The 23,118-nt window shown below is 42.2% G+C and overlaps 1 protein-coding gene across 3 annotated transcripts in view; it reads right to left on the bottom strand.

The window, feature by feature from the left end:
• Positions 1-16,962, bottom strand: part of LOC101660217 (zinc finger protein 709-like) — a 36,363-nt gene extending 19,401 nt beyond the window's left edge. The window contains exons 1-4 of one of the 3 annotated variants that reach the window (XM_045300130.1): positions 16,726-16,962; positions 16,251-16,374; positions 15,866-16,016; positions 11,501-15,003 (exon numbers count right to left, since the gene is read on the bottom strand). In XM_045300130.1, coding sequence (XP_045156065.1) covers positions 13,227-15,003; positions 15,866-16,016; positions 16,251-16,374; positions 16,726-16,734 — 2,061 coding nt within the window. In that variant the 5' untranslated portion in view covers positions 16,735-16,962 and the 3' untranslated portion in view covers positions 11,501-13,226. Of the gene's footprint in view, positions 1-11,500; positions 15,004-15,865; positions 16,017-16,250 lie in introns of those variants that run through there. The other 2 variants (XR_006680999.1, XM_045300131.1) reach the window with 2 other exon arrangements.
• Positions 16,963-23,118: the final 6,156 nt, after the last annotated feature.

Consider the following 23,118-nt stretch of genomic DNA (forward strand, 5'->3'; position numbering starts at 1 on the left):
GTTCCTATGGAGACCCAGAGACCACCCCCTCATTACTGTGTAACCTATAGTGTAACCCCTTCCTGTGACGTATGTCTCTACATGTAATTGGTAGGCTGGCATGCCTCCAAGAGGTATATAGGCGTGGGTCAGTAATATAGAACTCTCTGAGCTCTCTGACCCCTCTCTCTGACTCTCTGACCCTTCTCTCTGACCTCTCTCTCTGGAACCCTCCACCTATCCCCTCACAATTTAATTTAATACTACAAATGGTGCCTAATGCGTGGCAACGAGTTATACCCCATGTAACAATTGTACGGCCCCACCGGAATGTAGATTGAATCGTAAAATTGCGTGAAGTGAAGATCCGGTGTGGGGATTGGAGGATAAGTAGTGGAAATAGTGAATGAGTATTTTAAAGAGAACAATGGGGCAAGGTAAAAGTAAACCTGAAATTTATGGTACTACGCTCATCCACTTGCTGAAAAGACAGGGTGTAAAAGTAACGAAGAAAAAGATGCAATGTTTTCTAAAAGTAGTAAAAAAGTATAATCCATGGTTCCTGGAGGAAGGAACTTTTGATCTAGAGACCTGGGAGGAGGTCATTGTTAACTTAAAGGAAGCACACAGAGATGGGGAGAATATCCTTATGGAGACGTGGTCTCTGTGGGTTCAAGTAAAGATGGTTTTAAAACTTTTGCAGGAGGAAGAGAATGAGGATTATCAGTGCAGTGAGAAGTCCTGTGTGAGCGATCTTAATCTAGAAAAGCAAGCTAAAGTATGTGTGACTGAGCATGATTTAGGTGATGAAATTTTAGGAAAAACTGAAGCAGGGTTTGATTTGTTATGCAAGGCCTCTGATTCAAAAGGAAACACGCTCAAAGCCTATATGCCCTCAGGGAACTGCAGCCTCCGAAGGTATAAAGCACTAGAGGAAGTGAATTCCACAATCCAAAGGGAGGCTATTAAACAATCCCAAGAAACTCCCTTGCTTTCGAAGGTAGGGAAAGCAGAGAAACAGAACCAGCAGAGTATGAGGAACATCTAAGATATGCAAACTTAAATCAGGTGAGAAGCAGTCAAAATGGGTCTCAGGCAGATGAGAAGATTTTAGGCAGAAATGAAAAACTAAGCCTGAGTCAGAAAGGGACATAGTAAGACCATCTGCTCCCCTGTTGGAATTTAGTGTAAGAAAGACCAGAGATCGTAAAATAATCAAGCAAGCCAGTGCTGGAGGTAGAGAGATTAGCTCCAAAGAAATGCAAACTAGGAGAGCTGACTCAGAAGTGCAAATAAAGAGATTTAAACTAGAAAGTGAGGCTCACAAAGTGAGAAGCAAAGAGTTAGGGAACAGAAAAGCACCTTTGCTCTCACGGGTGGAGAAGAGTATAGCTGAAGAAGCAGATTTAGAATTCAGAATGGCTTATCCCATTAGAATTATAGACAGGGAGCCTGACGACCAGCACCCAGAAGGGAATCGAGAAAGGCATTACAGTATACTGCCTTTCCCTTTAAGTTGCTAAAAGATCTCAAGCAGGCAGTCAACGATTATGGCCCAGACTCACATTTTGTAATTAGCATGATAAAGGTTCTAGCAGGGTCCGAGAGCTGGACCCCTATTGACTGGAGAGCTTTAGCGAAAATATATCTTTCCTCTTCAGAATATTTGCAATATCTTTTGCTGTGGAAGGAAGCAGTTGTGGTACTAGCATTCAAGAATGCTGAGGATTGGATAGATATAGGAATTCATCAATTGCTAGGGGATGAGAATTATATTACGGTTGAGTCTCAACTGCAGTTTACTGAACACACAATAGGACAGATACGTGAAGTTTGCTTAAGTGCCTGGGAAAAGATAGTTCCATCAGAAGAGAGAAAGCCGAGTTACACGGCTATAAGACAGCGGAATGATGAGCCTTATGCTGACTGTGTGTCCCGACTGGAAGATGCTATTTCCAAGTGTGTAAAGATTGTCTAGGCAGCAAGAGACCTAGTGCGTAAGCTATCTTATGATTTCGCTAATAAGCACTGTAAAAATGCCTTAAGGCCCTACAGGGAAAAGGGCACCCCGCTAGATTATCTCAGGATATGCAGGAATGTAGAGACAGATGAGTACAAGGCTGACCTCATGGCAGCTGCATTGGCGAATTATATCAGACTTGGAAGAAAGTGCTTTAGTTGTGGGAAAACAGGTCATCTTCAAAGAGAGTGCAGACAGCACAGGCCGATCAGCACAGGCCGATCAGAGCATGGTCCAGGGCCACCTAATTCAGGTGTAAAAGGACCTGAACTTTGCCTATGCTGTAGAAAGGGAACTCATTGGGCAAGTCAATGTCGTTCTAAATTCAACAATAAAGGACTGCCATTAGCAAAGAGTTCCCTGTGGGAAAATAGAGGGAGGAGCTTCATACAGACCCCGCCCAGCAAAGCTCAGAAGGCAAGGCTTCTGCCTAACCCAGCAAAAGAATCTTTGAATGGCAGAAATCACCCAATCTCTCAGCAGGAAACCAGACCTAGTCAAACAGGCAAAAACCCACTCTCTGTTCTTGCAGTTGATTGGAGTAACCAAGGAATGGCTCAGAAGGCCTTGTAGCAACCTGTTGATTCTAAAAGGCAGGAGACCCTTATTGAAAGAGTAATACAGTTTTTATCAGAAAGTCCTAACCAAAATAGTCAGGGAATTAAAATTGATACTGGAGTTGATCAGAGTTGTGAGGAAAAGCCAAAAGCTGTGATTGAATCAGAAATTAGGAGCGGTAATTGGGGTCTGCCACCTAAAAGAACTAAAAGATGTTTATTAGGAAAGTCCAACATAAATTATCAAGGTGTTGCTGGAATTATTGATCAGGATTATGAAGAAATTAAGGCAGTAATAAATTCTGATATACCATGGTTTATAAAGAAGGAAGATTTCTTAAGCCAATTTTTGCTTCCCTGCATCTCTAAAGTAAAAGTTCATGACTATCTGGAAAGAGTATCTAAGTCTGACCACCCTTTAAAGGAAGGGGTCTTTTGGAATGCTGTTGTGTAGAAACAACAGCGCCCCCACATGGAATTAGAAATGGAAGGGAAAAGGTTTTTAAACTTCGGATATGGAGACATTTCCTTAGGGCACTCAGGAAATGCTCCTCCCATTAACTTGTCCTAAATCCAGCTTGGTAGGAATGAGTGAAGTTAACCAAGAGAGACGATTGCAAGATTGTAAAATCATACAGTGTAAGAAGCCTGAAGGGCAAAATGGCTTAATTGAGCCTGTAACCTTACTGGTAAACTTGGAGAAAAAAAAACATCTGTTTGGTAAGTTACTTAAAGAACAGCTGAACAAATTTACTAAAATTTTTTTCAGTCTTTCAAAATATGGTAAGCTGACTAGTAGTTTTACTGGTTCAAGACCATGCAAGATAACTGAGTTTGCTAGCAGTGCTTTGAAACCTAAATTGCTAAAACAGAAGGGGGAGACGAGTAACCCTATGTATGACGAATTTCATTTGGTCAATTTAACCCCAAAATTTCTCTCCTTACTAAAAGCTTGTAACAAAATTAGGACAGATAAAGACATTTTCAATTCCACAGAGAAAACTGAACCTAAGAAGTCCCAAGAAGATGGAAACCGCGTTTGGGATCCAGGTCCATTCACCCGGAGAAAGGGCGATGCATTTATATTTTTACAGAATAAAGCTGATGGACTCCCTTTAGAAGGACGCAACCATGTTTGGAGAAAGATGGACAAAGAAGAGATGGAGAAGCCACCCAATCTTAATCATAATTCCTTTTTCAGGTTAATGACACCCCGAAGTGAGGGGCTATTTGTTTATATTTTCACAGGCAAAGGAGATAGGTGGATTTCTCTTCAGCCAGTGAGACCCAGAAGAAAGCAGGGAAGTTGATGTGACCTGACCCCCCTGTCCTGTTACTGAAGTTACCCCAAAACGTCAAGGAGACCTCGCAGATTACTGAGAATGGTGATTGCTTCCATTGCTGATGACGTCTAAGAGAAACACTCTGGGACTCAATCATAACTGAACATTTTATACAATAATGACTGGACTGTTACTACAGACTGCTGTTTTGCTCAAAGATCAAGATTTTGGACTTGTCAATGCTATAATGTGATTGGAATGTAACTGATTTCTGTGTAACTCCTTACCTATATAATGTAACATTGCATAATTAGGATTTGATAAGGAAACATTTGCAAGGGTTTAAAGGAAACATTTCATTAGATGTTGATCAGCTTAAAAAGGATATTTTCTATACAAAGACAGACTCGAGGCATCTCCTGGTTCTGATGTGATTAAGCAGTTGGTGAGTGGCATGGAAGGGTTGGATCCTCATGCTTGGGCTCAAAATATCTCACATTGTTTAAGTTCTAGTCTGACTGTATTCCTTATCATATTTTTGATGCTCACAGTCTCATGTCACTTCTATAGGAAGCTAAGAGCTATGAAAAGAGACCATGTTGCCTCCGTGACACTATTGAATCTTAAACGTAATGCAGAAAGGGGAAATGTGGGATACTAGCACTAAGGGAAATAATATTGGGACTTAATCCCTGCCGTGTATGGAGGGAATCTGGAAAACTAATATTCCATGGCTGGAAGACCGCCACTCTTGTAGTTAGAGATATAGTCCGAGTATATTTTCCTGAGGTAATGTTTTTTCCACAGTTTCTCCCTCTTATGCTGTGCTACCTTAAAATGAGCATATGGTTGATTCATTCTCCCTATAGAAGCAGACACTCCTATTTGGCTCTATCTCTTCCCGCGGTATCCAATCTCTCATACCTTCCTCAAATAGAAGAGGGGCATAAGGGGACTTTAACCCCAGTGCCTGGATTTAAAATGTTTTGCTATAAGCCTGAATTTTTGGCTATATTCATTGGATCGTGAAGTTTTGCCTTGACAGCTTTCAATGTATAGAAAATAACCATGTCGCCCTTGCAGCTTTTGAATTTTAGATATAAAACAAAAGGGGGACTTGTCGGGGGAGGTCCGATGCGCAGGCATTCCCTCCCCTGAGGGCAACCAGTTGCCAGACTGCTGTCTCATCCCACCACAGGGGTGGGCCTGCTCCCTGCCTCTGGGGACAATGGATAGGCTCCTGTAGGCGGAGTTTTCACCTACTAATAATGGTTCCTATGGAGACCCAGAGACCACCCCCTCATTACTGTGTAACCTATAGTGTAACCCCTTCCTGTGACGTATGTCTCTACCTGTAATTGGTGGGCTGGCATGCCCCCAAAAGGTATATAGGTGTGAGTCAGCAATATAGAGCTCTCTGATCTCTCTGACCCCTCTCTCGCTCCCCTCTCCCTTGTTCCCTTGTCCTCTTTCCCTTCCCCCCCTATCCACGTGGACCACCAAGCTAGGCTGAGGTGAGCAGTGCTACCATGTAATGTGTCTGACTGCATTATTGTAATATCTCTCATGCTCTCGATGACTTTAATATAATACTTATCTCAACTGTACAATTGTGCATTACTGAACCTGTTAGTAGTAGCAGTGGGTGGGGGCTGGCCCCTCACTCCCCATCACCATTTAAATTAATACTACAGGAACAGATTACAGGGATCTACATATCACCTCTTCCCTTGGGTTGGACAACAGAAAAGTGGGTGAAGGGAGACGTCGGACAGTGTAAGACATGGCAAAATAATAATTTATAAATTATCAAGGGTTCATGAGGGAGGCAGGGGGAAAAATGAGGAGCTGATGCCAGGGTCTTACGTGAAGCGCAAATGTTTTGAGAACGATGAAGGCAACGAATGTACAAATGTGCTCTACACAATTGATGTATGTGTGGATTGTGACGAGTTGTATGAGCCCCCAATAAAATGATAAAAAAAAAAGCATAGCACATCTCTTCACTAGTAATGACTTTGGACAAAAAGTCTGGGTCACTTTGGAGCTGTTTTTTTTCAAAGCACGGCATGTTTCCACTTTTTGCTCTTTTTCCTGGTCAGTCAGAACCGGAGGCGCAAATTTCGCAGTGACTCTTCTCATTCCCAAATGCTTCATTAAAAGTTGCTGAACCGAGCTCCGAGACAGTCTAGAAAACTTCCCCATCTGTTCAATGACACACACAAATTTTGCCAACATTTTCATCCGTTCGGGAAGTTGACAGATGTCCAGAATGAGATTTGTCATTAATCGAAATTTCAACTGTTTTTGAGAGAAGGAAACCACTCACATACTTGGTTTCCCCCATAGCGCAGTATTTGTAAGCGGTGTTCAACATCAGAACAGTTTCTGCGGCATTTTTCCTGAGCAGGAAACAAAAATTCACAGCCACATGCTATTCTCTTAAGTCAGCCATCACAAAAAATCGAGGTCCAAGTGAAATGGCTTTTATGAAAAAAATTCACTGTGACGAGAGAGAACCTTCCCAGGTGACACAACTGGATGCACTAACTCAGGGCAAGTTGCTGGATATTGGCCTAGCGGGAAAAATGGGTACTCCCTTGTAGACAAGTGAGTGCTTCTAAGTAAGACATTTCCATTGGTATTCCATCAATTCCTGGAGGCTTGTTTTTGCCTAATGCATTCAGAGTAGCTTGAACTTCTTCAGCACCATTGGTTCTTGCTCATGTTACCTTCTGAAATAGTAGAATGTGGACTAGTTCTTTATGGTACATTGACACTGTATTCTTTCCATCTTCCTGTGATGCTTCTTGCATCATTTACTATTTTGCTCATAGAATCTTTCAATACTTTTAACTCAAAGACTGAATATTTTCCTGAATTTTTTGTTTCAGATATGTTTAGTGTGTTTTTCCTTTTCTAACTTTAGGTTTTTGCACATTTCAGTATGTTTGGCTTTATCTTCTTGAGCTGTCTTTTGGAATTTTTTGTTCAATTCTTTGACTTCTATCCTTTCTTCCATTTACTTTAGATACTCTACAATTCACAGCAAGTTTCAGATTACTTTGTGACATCCATGTTAATTTTTTTCTTTCTGGTCTTTTTAATGACTTCCTTTGTTTTTGATGTCCTCCCACAGCTCAGCAGGTCTTTTGTCAGTAGTGTTCAATGCAGCAAATCTGTTCTTGAGATGTTCTCAAAATTCATATGGGATAGACTTACAGTTGTATTTTGGCTCTTGTAGACTTCCTTTAATTTCCTTCATCTTTAACTCTAACTTACATATGAGCCATTGAGAGTCTGATCCATAGTTGGCACCTGCCTAGTTTTCACTGCTTATATTGAACCTCTTCGTTGTCTCTTTCAACAGATGTAGTCAATTTTATTTCTGCAGATTCCATCTGGGGAGGTTTATGTGCATAGTCGCCTTTTGTGTTGTTGGACAAAATGTGTCAGACGAAACCAGCCTCCAACAATCGAAGGCCCAGAAGGCACAAATGTACGGTGATCATATACAAAGATTATAGTAAAGTCACAGAGGATAAGATAGGAGAGAGAATGCAATAAAAAAAGCCAGACACATTTTATGGTAGTATGCTCACCTCAGCTTCTGTCGGTGTGGAACTGAGTGCGTCGGAGAACTGGGAGAAGTGAGATCAAGCCTTTCCTATCTTGGGACATTTATAGGTAGTCTTAAGACATGCATATTCAGCAGTTACATGAATCCCAAGGTGGGTGGTATCTACATTAAGGTCCCTGAGCTCACAGGTGAGGAAACCTAATACCCGCATTGGGGGAAGGTCCTAGGGGGGTTGGGTGTCATGGCGGGGAGAGCAAAAGGATAATGTCTGTTTCTATAAGGAGATATAAACAACCATGTGCTCACTTTAATAAGGGGAGAATGTGTAGGAATGATTTTTAAACAGGAATAATGTACTTGGACTTTATCTCTAACTTACCAAAGTGGAGATTTTCCTATTGTGGAATACCAGCTTTCCAGATTCCCTCTAAGTTAGGGAATATGGTCCTCATCATTTTTCCAGGGAGCCAGGGAGCGTGAGAAATGGTGATTCAGGGCTTTGTGGGTGCCTGTAGTCGGTACTCTGAGTCTCCAGGCCCCTCTCACAGAGTGGTTAGTCCTTTTCTGTGCTTCTCCAGGGAAGGACATTTGTGGGGTATGGTCGGGCCTACAAAAAGTGAGATATAGTGGGTATATCCCCTCTCACCTGCAATGGTTACAGGTTTTCAAATGCATGAGGTAGGAAGCTTGACTCAGAAGTAGGATGTAAATTGACAATCCTATTTATTCAAATTTCATTAGGGAAATATTTAGTAAAGGCACACCGAAGGAATTTCAATGGCTGTAAGACAGGGCAGGGACATAAGCTAACAAATATTCCCCAAATGGCCTTGCATCTAAGTAGACACCCCTTGTATGTCCTTGGGTCCACTTGAAAGAAACCCTTCCATCCCTGTGCTGGGCACCACTGCTCAGCCAGAGGCAGGGTGAATGCCTCTAACTCCCTCCTCCCCTTTGTCTGACGTATAGGACTTTCTGCTATGTCAGCATCATGTGGGTCTCTGGAGTCCCTGCTCCTTTCCCACCCAGCTCAATATTGTATAAAACGGGGCCCCGGAACAACCTTCTCTCAGAGAAAACCTTCCTGTCTCTTCCCTCAGCCCCCTCCCTATAAGAAGCAGTGCTGTTCTGTTCCTTTCTAAGACCCCAAGTTTAATAAAATAATCTCTGCCAAATTGCCTCCAGGTTCGTGTTGGAATCTCTCTGCAGCTGTGAGCACACACCCAGTGTTTCTCCAGCACCTGATGGATGACCAAGGCAGTATCTGTGGATTGGATGCCAGTGATCGAACCAGTTTCTGCAAGCAAGGAGCCTCACTGCTCATTAGGAAGTCTGCTCAAGAATAGAGCTAATGGCCAAGACCCTGTTACTCTCTTTTTTCAAGACTCTCTTCTTCCCACCCTAATCCCATTTCTCATCTCAGGCAAGCCACCAAACAACAAACTAGACTCACCGCCATTGAGTCAATGCTGACTCAGTACCCCCTGTGGGTTTCTGAGACCGTACCTGTTTATGGGAGTAGAAAGCCCAGGTTTTCTCTCGCCAGGCAAGGGACAGAACAAATCCAGTCTAGGCAGCTGGGGACTGATAAGGACAACCTTGCCCATCCATGCAATCAGAAGTGAGAATTTCAAAGGCTGGAACTGGCTATGTGGATAACACTTCATCTGCTTTCAGACTGCCTAGTGGCCTCGCTTCCACTGGTCACTTTCTTACATAAGTGGCTTCTAGGGTTTACAGAGGACACTAAGTTAGCGGTTGAGAAACCCCCTTAGAAATGGTGAGTACCAAAGAGAAATGGGTAGTTCTTGGTAGTAGCAAGTGAGGTTATGTATGATCTGATGTTGCCTAGTTCTATGAAGGAGAGGTTTGTGTAAGAGGCCAAAGAGCTACATCTTGAAAAACATCTGCGGGCCCAGGTCTACTCTCACTGGGAACCTCTATCTATACCAGTTTTTCCCACAGTGGGTAGTGCTGCCCCCGCAAGCAGCACATGAGTGATCCAATGAGGCCAAAACATATCTACACTTTATCTTGTAATATGGGCTATAGTACAAATGGTTTTTTTTAATCGATGCACAAATAAGTAGCTCTTCCCCCAACTCCTAAATTCAGTTGTACTTAAGAGCTGTATACACACAAACACAAAAGAGTTGTATACACATCACCACAATCTTTTCCAGTCCCTGATAAGCAATTACATCAATTATTGACTATACATCTCCGTCTGTGCACAAAAAAGGAAAGAAAAGACCACTAGCAATATTAAAATAAGCTAAAAAGAAAACCTTTACCGAGAAACTAGTGAGAAGTACTTACACTTAAAACAAATCCAGAATGGGCCGAGGGTGAACAGCTGACTAGGTACCCTATTATACAGGAGTTCCACCCACTATAATCAAGGTACAATCATCTGTGTGATAGAAGGTCTATTTACATCCCTTGTCTGATCAGGGCTGCGCCAGAGATGTAATCTATATAGGTACTCTACAGATAAATTTGGACTACCACATCCTCCATAGCCTTTAAAAACTGGGTGTTCACAATTTGAGCTCTGATACCATTCCCTCTATCATTCGGATTTTGTTCATCATCTTTAAATCACACAGGCTGGTGAGCTTCTTCCATGTGAATTTAGTTAATGCCTCACTTAGATAGCTGCTTGTTTGAATACAAACCTGTAAGACCCCAGACAGTTCTTATTGATAGCCGGGCACCATCTTCTTTCTTTACCACACTTTGCTGTAGAACCCTTATCTTCAGTGGTCTCTTCATGAAAGCAAGTATTGAGTAGAGGCATGTCATAAGAACTGTTTTCTTGGATTGGAGCTAGAATTAAATGGGACCCCAGAATCCATTCACTTGTCCACGGATTATAGGTGGGCTCGTTTACTTTAGAAATCTCATAATCATTTTATAACAACAATTACATACTTTTTTTTAATTGCCAAGGGGGACCTTGAGTAACTCCCCACCCCTCCTGAAAAGGGGAAGTTTTCCAAAGAACATTGGGAACCTATTGATTCTATATATGCTTTTTTGAACCTTGCATACCTGGGGTTATCTCTTTTGTTTGACTCTCAAAGGTGGCACCATGGGGCTTTCACATCCCAGAGAGTCTAGCAACTTTGTGTTGAATAACAAGTTTTTTAGAGCCTGAAAACAGAGCAGCTCTGAGGAGGCTGAGCCCCAGGTCCTCCAGGATCATCCTGCCCCTTCACTGTAAACAGGGTTCCTGGCTGTCCTAGACACCAGTGATTTTTCTGTGCAGTCCCAAAACTATGGATTTGCATGGCACATGGTGTGATGGAATACACAAAGGGAGAGATCATTGTTAGGGGAAGAAGCAAGTTCTTCTGTGGTTCTGTTTGGGCCTTGTCACAATCATGTTCTCATTGAAGGAATAATGCCGGAGAGAGTTCAAGTGGGTTATAAGTGAGATCTAGGAAAGGATAATTTTTCCCATGGTGGAGAGTTTTGCTAGAGACTTTCAAGGTTTACGAGAACCATGTTACATATTCCAAGTCCTTGCCCTCTTAGCCTATCCATGTCTAGAAGTGATAGTACATATCCACTGTTTGTTTCTCATAACATCAGATCAGAATATCAAATTGCATTAACTTCTCATATCCCTCCCCCAGAAAACAACCCAGTAAACTGCATAGCCTTTTCTGACCTCTGGCTAGCCAAAGAAGAAAAACTACCATGAGGCAGTGGTCAAGCAAGCATCCACTCTCCATCTTCATGATATGTTTTTCTAGTAGCCTACTCCCAAGGTACCATAATATGTTAGTCTGGGTTGACTAGAGAAACAAATCCAGAGGCACTCATTTATGTGTATAAGAGAGAGCTTTATATCAAAGAGTTAATTGTATATTAAGAAAACATCCCAGCCCAGATCAAGTGCGTAAGTTCAATATTAGCCCATATGTCCGATACCAATTTACAAATTCCTCCTCAGACTCATGCAACACATACAATAATGCCAAATGCAGGAAGCTCACAGGCCTGTGGATGGAAAGTCTTGTGGATCCAGTGGCGGTGGAAGCATCTCCAGGGCTCTGGCTGCCATCAGCGTGGCTCCACGTGGCTGGTCAACAGGAAGGGGAAACAGTCTGTGTCCCACCTCCACGGAGGAAGACAGGAGTGCCCAGAATCTTCAGAAGGCCATGGCGACACAGAGGCATCAGTGGCTATGATCTGATCGGCAGGCTAGACCACCTCTTTGCTAAAGTTAGCAGGAAATTATGTATCTACCACACCAAATGAACAAATGTGGAATCATTTTCTGGCCCCAAATCCTCTCCTTCAACCACAAAATTACTAACAGCAGGACTTTGTCTGAAAATGTAAGATCTAAGGCTATGCTGAACTGAAGCTCTATTGCTGCAAGGTCAAGCTGTGGATTCATGCAGACCCTCTGGTTGAGAGACCTTTCTATGTAAAACCTACTACCCAAATCAGCATTTTTAAGAGACACAAAGTAAATCAGTGGTCAGAATAGTTGGGCAGAAGATACAATACAAACAATGGGCAACACTATACAATCAGCCAAAAATTCCCAAACAGTGCTGTTTAAAAAACCTACTACCCAAATCAGCATTTTGAAGAGACACAAAGTAAATCAGTGGCCAGAAGATACCATACAAACAATGGGCAACACTATACAATCAGCCAAAAATTCCCAAACAGTGCTGTTTTACAAAGGCTAAATGATCCCTTATGTGGGATACTGAGCACTGTTGGGTATTTTCTTCAAATTAAAAATTTGAGAATATTGCGTGGGTAGGGCAAGCTATTGGGAGGTTTGCTAAATTGTTCAAATTGGTGTCTGTAAAGATGAACTGGAATGTAAACTTGTATCTACGTCACAACTTAAACATTTTTTAAGGGAAATGTTAATTGGGGAAAAAAAGCTCATTATATGATATCCATAGGTTGACTGGATTTTCCAAGCCAGTTATGTGAGAATATATGAAAAGCAAAATGACTTTATGGTACTTATCTAAAGCCATGTGCTATAATTAAAAGGTACTTTGCTTTCAATTACATTTTTTGATGCCTTAAAGGGGTACTAAGAAGGGGTTTCTTCATCTTTTTCATTCATGAGATCAATTCATAGTGTAATAACTTACAAGCTCTGTAAAGAATTCTAAAAGGGGGGAAAATTCCCAGAGTGTGATGTTTCTATGCTCCCTACACGAGTAATTTCAATGATCACTAGTCATATATCAAAAAGGGAGGCAGTAATTATTGACGACTATTCCTTATGCATGAATCCTCATCACCTTGGACAGTATTAGGCGAAAGTAAAAATTTGTTTCTAATTTTTTAGTTTGATTTATCTCACATGTACTGCCAGGTTTCCAAAAAGATGAGGGATGACCGAAGGGTATCTAACAACAAAAAAGGAAAAGGTTTTTTTGTTTCCTGATGAAATTTCTCTCATTTCTCACAGATATAGTCCACTATCCACTGAGACTCTTATATGTCTAGTGAGGCATAAGAATAAAACTTCCTCATACTACTTGCATTTCTATTTCTGTACGATGAATCATGCATGCTTTCAAGTAAGAAACAGCAAATGGTTTTCCCATATTTCTTAGTAGCTGAGATCTCTCTATACTGTGAACTACTTTGGGTCAGGGATTCAGTCCAACAAAATGTTTTCCCACCTTCCTTACATTTAAAAAGCTTCTTGCCTGTGAACATTCTTGTTTCCTGAGATATGAGGACTAATTCCCACATTATTCACATTCAGAAGACCTCTCCACTGTGGCTTCTGTTCACTCAATGTTGAAGAGTGCTTAAAGCTTTTCCACATTACAGACATTTTCAGACAGCTCCTCTCCACGGTGTCTTCTTTTATGATGATAAAGTGTTGAGGAATCCCTAAAGGCTTTCCCACATTCTTTACACTCATAAGGCCTTTCTGCACTGTGTATTTTTTTATGTCGACTTAAACTTGATGATTGATTAAATGTTTTCCCACATACCTTACATTCATACGGCCTCTCTCCACTGTGTAGTATTCTGTGTTCATTTAGTAATGAAGGATGAAGAAAAGTTTTCCCACATTCATTACAGTCGTAAGGCCTCTCTCTATTGTGAGTTCTTTGATGCTTAGTTAGTGCCGAGGGATGGCTAAAGGTTTTTGCACATTCCATACACTCATAAGGTCTTTCTCCACTGTGAACTGCGATATGTTCAGTCAGTGATGAGGGATATTTAAAGGCTTTCCCACATTCCTTACATTCATAAGGCCGCTCTCCACTGTGTGTTATTCTGTGTCTATTTAGTAATGAAGGACTATGAAAAGTTTTCCCACATTCACTACATTCACAAGGTCTCTCTCTTTTGTGAGTTCTTCTGTGCTTACTGAGTGACGATGAATGGGTAAAGGCTTTTCCACATTCCACACACTCATACGGTCTTTCCCCACTGTGAAGTCTCATATGTTCAGCCAGTGATAAGGGATATTTAAAGGCTTTACCACATTCCTTACATTCATAAGGCTTCTCCCTACTATGAGTACTTTTATGGTGAGTTAGTGTTGATGAATCCCTAAAGGCTTTCCCACATTCTGCACATTCATAGGGCCTGTTCCCACTGTGAGTTCTAACATGTGCAGCGAGAGTTGACATTTGACTAAAGGCTTTCCCACATTCCTTACATTCATAAGGCCTCTCTCCAGTGTGAGTTCTTCTATGTAAAGTTAGTGCTGAAGATTGACTAAAAGCTTTTCCACATTCCATACATTTATAAAGCCTCTCTCCACTATGAGCTGTTATATGAACGCGAAGTTGTGAGGGATACTTATATGCTTTCCCACAAGTTTTACATTTATAAAGCTTTTCTCCAGTGCGTTTTGTTCGATGTTCTTTGAAGTAGCTAAAGGATTTCCCACAATCTTTACATTCATAAGTCCTCTCTCTACTTTGGGTGCTTATATGTTGAGTTAGCACTGATGGTTCATTCAAGGTTTTCCCACATTCCCTGCAATTAAAAGGTCTCACTACACTGTGGGTTCTAATATGTGTGGCGAGATTTCCTGATTTATTAAAGGCTTTTCCACATTCTTTACATTCATAAGGCTTCTCTCCAGTGTGAATTCTTCTATGTATAGTTAGTCCTGATGGATGAATAAAGCCTTTACCACATTCCTTACATTTATGAAGCCCCTCTCCAGTATGAGTTTTTGTATGGTCACGAAGTTTTGAGGGATACTTATAAGCTTTCCCACATATCTTACATTTCCAAGGCCGGTCTCCACTGTGATGTCTCATATGCTTAGTGAGGTGTGATGAACAACCAGAGAATTTCCCACAATCTGTATCATTACAAAGTTTCTCTGCATTAAGTGTTTCTGAACGCAGTTTTAGAGAAGAGGAACAACTGCAGGTTTCCCCACATTTTTCACACTGGTCCAGTTTGTGTCCTGTGTGTGATCTGATATTATGATCCCTACCCTCAGGAATTCCTTTGAACACAGTAAGACTTGCAGTCCGGCAGAAAACATTTTCACTCTCATCACATTTGTGTTCCTTTACTCCATTTGCTGGGATGCTCTCTACCATACAATTTCTGTTGAAAATAAAAGTATTTAATGAGATTTACTTTTTCCTGCCATTACTATACACATGGAATGCACACTCTGTCCCATGAGCTGTCTCCTGCTCCATAGGCTCTAGTGTCTCAGAGAGCACAGGCATAATTGCAACTGTTCTACGAAATGGGCCTTCTCAATAAGATATCACACCGATGTAACAACGATGAAAAATACAACTTTCCTCTAGTTCCTAAATGTTTCCTCCCCGCTCCCACTACCGTGACTCGAATTCGACCTTGCAAGTCTGGCTAGACCAGAGGATGTACACTGGTACAGATAGGAACCGGAAACACAGGGAATCCAGGGCGGATGAGCCCTACAGGACCAGTGGTGTGAGTGGTGAAACAGGGAGGGTAGAGGGAGAGTGGGTAGGAAGGAGGGAACTGATTACAAGGAACTATAGGTGACCTCCTCCCTGGGGGTCGGACAACCGAAAAGTGGGTGAAGGGAGACGTAGGACAGGGCAAGATATGACAAAATAATAATTTATAAATGATCAGGGGCTCATGAGGGAGGGGGGAGCGGGGAGGGAGGGGAAAAGTGAGGACCTAATGCCAGGGGTTTAAGTGGAGAGGAAATGTTTTGAGAATGATAAGGGCAATGCATGTACAAATGCGCTTTACACAATTGATGTGTGTATGGATTGTGATGAGTTGTATGAGCCCCTAATAAAAATGATTTAAAAAAAAGATATCACACCAAAATTTAACACATCTCAATATCTGAGTAGCATTTATGGAAACAGTATTTTCAGAAAAGTAAACATATATGAAGTTACTGACACACACACACACACACACACACACACACACACACAGACAATCATAGAGATGATACCTCAAAGGCCTTTCCTGGTTGTTGTCCTGATTTTCACTGCCACGGAATCCAGAGATTTCTCCTAATATGGACAACCAAGAGTCATTCTTCACGAGTTGCATTATGACATGTTCACTGGGACTCTTTTGTCCATTATTAACCTGTTGAGAGACTGACCCAATAATTTCATAATATAAAACAAAATCAGAAAGAAATGTAATGAGGAGCACAGCATCTGTGAGCTAAGAAAGACAGAGGGATCTGGCTTTCCAACCGTTTGAAAAAGGTGAAAGAGTAGGATATACTACTCAGAATTAATTGCAGGAGGATGAAGGGACAGCAAGTGAAAAAGTGTGTGGTAACATATTCACATACAGATGAACTAGGAAAATGAAGCCATCCCTACCTGAGTCCAGGTTCCTGAAGGTTTCCACCATCACATCTCGGTAAAGTTTCCTCTGTGAAACATCCAGCAAAGCCCACTCGTCCTGAGTAAAGTCCAGAGCCACATCCTCAAAGACCACTGAGTCCTAAATATCACACACATTCTGGGTAAACAAGGTACCATATCCCACTGGGTGCAAAAGGATGGGTGAGGCTGACAGGTTGGGGGAAGAAAATTTATAAGAAGATTATGCAAAGTTCTGTGTTCTTTCTAGAGCTTGGACATCAGGCTTGTCTTTGCTGTTAGCGTATAATGCCTGCCTGGCAGTACCTACATCCATCGATTTAACAATATTTCTAATCACATCAGATTTATCTCTGCAGTTTGACTAAGGACAATTATAGTGTTTTTCCTCTACACAAGGGTAAGAAAAATGGGTATTAATACTAGAGTTCTAACATATACGTACATTGGTTTCTCCAAAGCAAAAATGTACCTCTGCCATCAGTGAATCACTTCAGACAAATTCCCTCTGTAATATTCGTGCCTTATTTACGGCAGCGTGCCTTTGAAAATAAAGGGAAAAGGGATACTTTTGCGATATGGAATTGTTAAAATAATGAATGTGATGTCAAGGCTAATATGAAAATGTCAAAAAAAAAAGAAGAAAATGTCATGAAAACTCAAGTAGAATTCTAAAATCATTGAACTCTGCAACAGAGCTATGTGAATGCTGCCCTACAAAAGACAACAGTTCAAGCATTTTAAGGATAAACAGCAAATTTTCAAAATAAACCAAGAGATTCGGAACCATAAAATGCAGTGAATGAAGAAACTATGACTAAAGTCCAGAAAGTGGTAAAGAAGACCCAAAATGTACCACTGCGGAATACAATGAATTTACTTAGTATGACCCTGGGACCCCGTTTTTTGGAGGAAGGCTTACCAACAACCTTCGATATGTGGATGATACAAACTTGCTTGATGAAAGTGAGGTGTTGAAGCACTCTTCGCTGCTGAAGACCAAAGACCGTGGCCTTCAAAACTGCTGACAACTTAATGTAAAGAAAACCAACTGGACCTTACAACTGGACCGATAAGTTGGTAACATCATGAGAGATGAAGAGAAAGCTACGTTAGTGAGGATTTTGCTTTGCTGGGATCCACAAGCAAACCTCATGGAAGCAGCAGTAAGGAGATCAAGTGACACACTGCACTGGGTCAATCTGTCACACAAACCCTCTTTTGAGTATTGAAAAGTAAGGGTATTACTTTGAGGACCAAGGTTCATCTGACCCATGCCATGGGGTATGTTCAATCACCCCGTAGGCATGTGAAAGTTGGATACTGGATAAGGAAGCCTGAAGAAGAATCAATGCACATAAAGTATGGTGCGGCCAAGGGACACTGAAAGCGCCATGAGTTGCAAAAGAACAAATAAACATGTCTTAGAGGAAGTATAGCCGAATGCTCCGCAGAAGCAAGGATGGTGAAACTTTGACTTATGTACTGAGAACCAGGACATGTCAGCAGGAGGGAGCAGCCACAGGAAAAGATCATCACACTTGATACAGTAGCGGGGCAGCAAAGACAACACTCTATAAGTTGGATTGACATAGTGGCTGCAACAATGGGTTCACACATGAGAACAATGGTGAGGATGATGCAGGACCAGCTGGTGTTTCCTTCTATTGGACACAGGCCTTAAAGGCACCTAATAACAACAAACTTAAACTCACTGCCACTGAGTCCACTCTGATGCACACCCACCCAAAGGGCAGGGTCATGTCGTTATTGCCACTGGGGTAGTTCTGACTCAGACTCACAGCGATTTTTATGGACAACAGAATGAAATACTGACCAGTCTTCCACCATCCTCACACTTATGTTTGAGCCCACTGTGACAGCCACTCTGTCAATACTTCTCCTTGACGGTATTCCCCTTTCGTTCCCCAATTTCTTAAGCATAATGCTAATGTTTTGCTCGAGTAACACTCTCTACATTCCTGCTAGATACTATAATTCATTGAAATGCGCCATAGAACTGACAGACAATGCTCACGATACAGGGCATATTGTGAAAGTTCACAGGGTTACAATCTAGGTGGAAATGTTCAGAATACAGTAGTTCAGTCACTACATGCCACAAAGGTCTTTCAGGGCTGCTAACACATGCACAATGGGCATGCTACACCCCTGTAGACCCCAAACCAACAGCACTCAGCTCCAGCTCCTTGAATCAGTGATCCAGGCTCCCTTAATTAGGTTCCCAGAGGCACCGCATGCCACAATTCAGGCTACTCTCAAAAGCACTCAGCTTTACTTCTGTGTGGCTGGGGAAGTTCACTGCTCTGTTTCATGCTCTGACTCCTGGTTCTGCTGCTCCTGCTCTCCTGCCACTCCTCAGATGTCAAAGCTGTCTTCTGGATCAAGGAGGGTTCATTGTGCAGCAATCTCTTGATCCGGAGGGCACAGTCCACAAGCCACTCCTGGTTCTTGCAAGTAGAGAGGTTCCCCTCAGGCAGCTCAATGGCTGTAGGATGGCTGTAACAATGAATCCTGCTAACAGGCGCTCACAATTGAACACTACCAGCATCTTCCCCAATGTTCTCTTGTCCAGGCCATGAGGAAAAGGTTGTTTGGTGGGAGTTATAAAGCTTGTGGCCAGAAAACTCACATTAAATAACTTCCTGCCCTGAAGTACTCTATTCCAGGATCTGGTCTCTCCTAATAACATGTCCAAAGTCTGTCAGACACAATCAAGCCATCCTTCCTTTTAGGGAACATTCTGCTTGCACTTCCTCCAAGACAGATTTCCTTCATCTGTTGGTCCATTTCAACGAACCAAATGGGTCACTTAATATGGACAGCCTTCAGAAAAGCTTCCAAAGTAAAAACAGACTTTGAGGAAGAAATAGGCTATTTTTCAGAGATTATCTAACAAAAACCTCATGGACAGCAGTGGATCACAGAAAAACAGAACATTGTATGAACAGAAGTAGAACACTGTTAAGATATAGTGCCAGACGATGAACCTTTTGGGTTGAAAGGCATTCAAAATAGGATTGAGGAAGAGATGGGTTCTAGAAGTGGAGTGGATCATAATAATGTGCATGAAAGAAAGCTTTTCGACTCCTCATTTGCTAATGAGTCATGACTCAAGATGTGAAGAAACAGTTATAAATATCTACTAATAATCTGAATTTGTAATGTGCAAAAGTATGAATCTAGGTGTATTAGTCTAGGTACTTTGGAGAAACAAATCCACAGCAACTCAGGTATAAGAGAGAGTTTTATGCAAAGAAAATGTGCATCACGAAAACATCCCAACCCAATGCTGCCCAAGCCCACAAGTCCAACATTAACCCATACCCAACACCAGTCCACAAAGTCCTTCACCTCACAAAACAGAGGCAATAATGCCGACTGCAGGAGGAAAGCTGAGTCAGTGAACGTGTAAGCATCTCAGCACTGGCAGGGGTCTCCACATGGCTGCTCCAGCACCCAGGGCTGCATCGGGATAGATCCATGCGGCTTCTCCTTGGGGATGTCTTGTAGGAAATCCATCTTGCAAGCTGAAGCAGGGAACTGCTAAGGCAGCTGCACCCGAAGCAACCATCACAAAACAAGAGACCCGAGAACTCGAAAGGCGAGGCTCCACCACCCATTTATCCCTCCACCTTTCAACCAGCACCACATGTGATTATCAGCCAGGCTGGCACAATTAACTAACTCACTAGGCAAACTGCAAGTCGTCCAAATGCAACAGAACACAAAAGATTGATATCCTAGGCGTTAGGGAGCTGAACTGGACTGGTGTTGGTCATTTTGAATCAGACAATCACAGTTTACTGAGAATGATAAATCAAGAGGAAATTTTTATATTTGTTGTCTGTGAAAAAGGGCATTCCATGTAGGATGTAGCTTGAGGCATGACACTATAATAGGATGATACCCATATGCATACAAGCAAATCCATTTATTACAACCATGTTTTGGTGTATGTACCAACCACTATAGCTAGTGATAGAAATTGAAGAATGGTACCAACTTCTTCAGTCTAAAATTAATCAAATGAGAATCACGAGCCCTGGGATAGTAGTTATTCATTGGCCTGCTAACCATAAAGTCAGCAGTTCAAAACCACCAACCGCTCTGTGGGAGACAAGACAGGGCTTTCAATTCTCCTCAAGAGTTACAGTCATGGAGACTCACAGGGGCAGTTCTACTCTGTCCTAGAGGGTCGCTACGACTCAGCACAGACCTGATGGCACTGAGCCTGTTTTTAGAACGGATAAGTTGGGAACACAGAGAAAGGAACAGTACTTGTAAAATATGACCTGGGTGATACACACAAACTCAGAGATTGAGTGGTAGAATTTTGAAAGATCAAGACTTCTCCATTTTTTTCCCAAAAGCATAAATGGTGGCTATACATGTAGACTGTGGAACAAAGAAGAACCAAGCCGACTGTATCTACAGAAAGAGACAAGTCAGCTATGCAACAGTGACCAGCCCGCAAGAAGTTCAGTTTGAATCTGAAGAAAATTAAAAGTAGTCCACAAAAAGCAATATAATCTTGAGTATATGCCACTTGAATTTAGAAAATATCTCAAGAATACATTGCAAACTAATGACAGAAAATCTGACGAGCTGTGGAATGATACCAAGAACATCATATATCTACAAGCACAGTGTTACAAACAGTCAGGAAAGAAAAGGTGGAAGTGGAAGTCGGAAGAGGCTCTGCGACTTCTTCCCGAGAGGTGTTGCTGTTAGGTGTTGGTTCTGACCCTTAGTGACCCTATGTACAACCCAGTGAAACAACGCCCAGCCGTGCACCATCCGCACGATTGTCCCTATGCGTGAGCTCACTGGTTCAGCCGCTGTGTCAATCCACTCCTTTGAGGGCCTTCCCCTTTTTCACTCCTCCACTTTACCAAGCACGACGTCCTTCTGCGGGACTGGTCTCTCCTGACAACAGGGCCAAGCAAGAGAGACAACGTTTTGCCATACTTGCCTCTAAAGAACATTCTAGCTGTACTTCTTCCGAGACAGACTTGTTTGCTCTTTTGGCAGTCTATGCATTTTCAGTATTCTTCACCAGCATCATAATTCAAATGCATCATTTCTTCTACAGGCTTTCCCATCGGATTGCCAACTTTCACACGCTTATGAGGCGATTGAAAATACCATGGTTTGGGTCAGGTACACCTTAGACCTCAACTTAACCTCCCTGCTTTTTATGGTGAGAGGATACAAGCCTGACACACACCTTCCCTGATTTTAAACCATGCAGCATTCCCTTGTTCTGTTCACACAGCTGTCTCTTGAACCATGGGCAAGTTCTGCACGAGCACAAGGAAGTGTTTTGCAATTCCCATTCTTCTCAAAGTTATCCACTGTTTGTTATGGCCCACACAGTCAAATACCTTTACATAAACAATAAAGCATAAATACATATCTTTTTGGTCTTACTGATAATAGAGTAGCTAACGCAAATTTTAAAAACTGATGACACGAGTTGAGAAGAATATTTCAAAGGGCAGCTCAAGAAGACAAAGTAAGTTATTATACAGAAATGTGCAGGGCTCTGGAGAAGGCTGAGATGGGCGGGCCTTTTGCTAAAGCTAAAAGCAGATCAAAGTGTTGGGGGTCATGTTGGGGCAGCAGACACTAGTGAAGGCTTTTGAGGAGGCTCTTCTGGATCCAGGTCTCTTCTCTTGGTCCATCCCCTTCCCAGAGACTGACCTGCCGCCTGCCCTTTCACCATGAAGAAGATGGAGCTCTTGATCCAGAAGGTGAAGCTGGCCGGACTGGAGCAGAGAGAGGAGCTGTCCAACGAGGATTCCACACTGCTCTCACAGGCTTACGAGAATGTCGTTGTGCGTCTGTATATGCAGGCCGTATTCCCACTAACTTTGGATCATGTGACCCTGTGTCCAGTGGCCTAAGTTCTCCCTGCTTCGCCTCTCTGCACTGTCAGCCTGCGCTACATGAGTCTCAAGAGGACCCCAGCTTGCACTGGATTTTTGGACTTGAGTTGCAGTGGTTTAGGATGTCTTCTTGATATAAAGCATCCTCTTATACATATGTGAATGTCCCTGGTTTTGTTTCTGCAGACAACCCAGTTTACCACAACAGGGTAAAACTGCCTCTGTGGGTTTTTAAGACTCTTTACCAAAGACTCCACTTTCTCCCTCAGTCTCCGGTGGTTTCAAACTGCTGACCTTGTGGTATGTCGAGCAAATAATTTGAGAAGCTGGACAATGTGGAGAATGAGCATCGGATGGGAGGAAAAAACATGGGTTATGGACATGACATAACCATGCTTGCTGAAAACAAAGACTGTAAGTAGCACTTACTTATGAAACTTTGTGATCTCTAATATTCATTGTAACAGATTATTGAACCCCATAGAACAATAGAGTGCTCAAAGACAGCCCAATTCAAAAAAATCAGAAAGCAACAAGTGTTGGAGGGGCTGTGGGGAGACAGAACTCTCATCCACTGCTGGTGGAACTGTAGGTTTGTACAGTCATGAGGGAAATCAATCTGGCGATATCTAAAACAGATGGAAATCATGCTACCATACGACCCAGCAATCCCCTACTGGGCATATAGCCAGAAAAGGCAAGAAAAAAACCAAGACCAGACATTTGTGCTGCAATGTCCTTACAGTTCACAACTGTAAAGAGTTGGAAACAACTCAAATTTCCATCAACTGACGAATGGATTAAAAAACTGTGGTACATACATACAATGGAGCACTACGCATCTCTAAAAGAAGTGATGACCGTATGAAGCATATCGCCACATGGGAGGAACGGGAGGAAATGATGCTCAGTGAAGTAAGCCAAGCACAAAAGGACAAGTACAACATGAGTCC

The sequence above is a fragment of the Echinops telfairi genome, unplaced genomic scaffold (assembly GCF_000313985.2).
Source record: "Echinops telfairi isolate 266 unplaced genomic scaffold, ASM31398v2 ScPeMD7_7459;HRSCAF=8497, whole genome shotgun sequence".
In the NCBI taxonomy this organism is placed as follows: domain Eukaryota; kingdom Metazoa; phylum Chordata; class Mammalia; order Afrosoricida; family Tenrecidae; genus Echinops; species Echinops telfairi.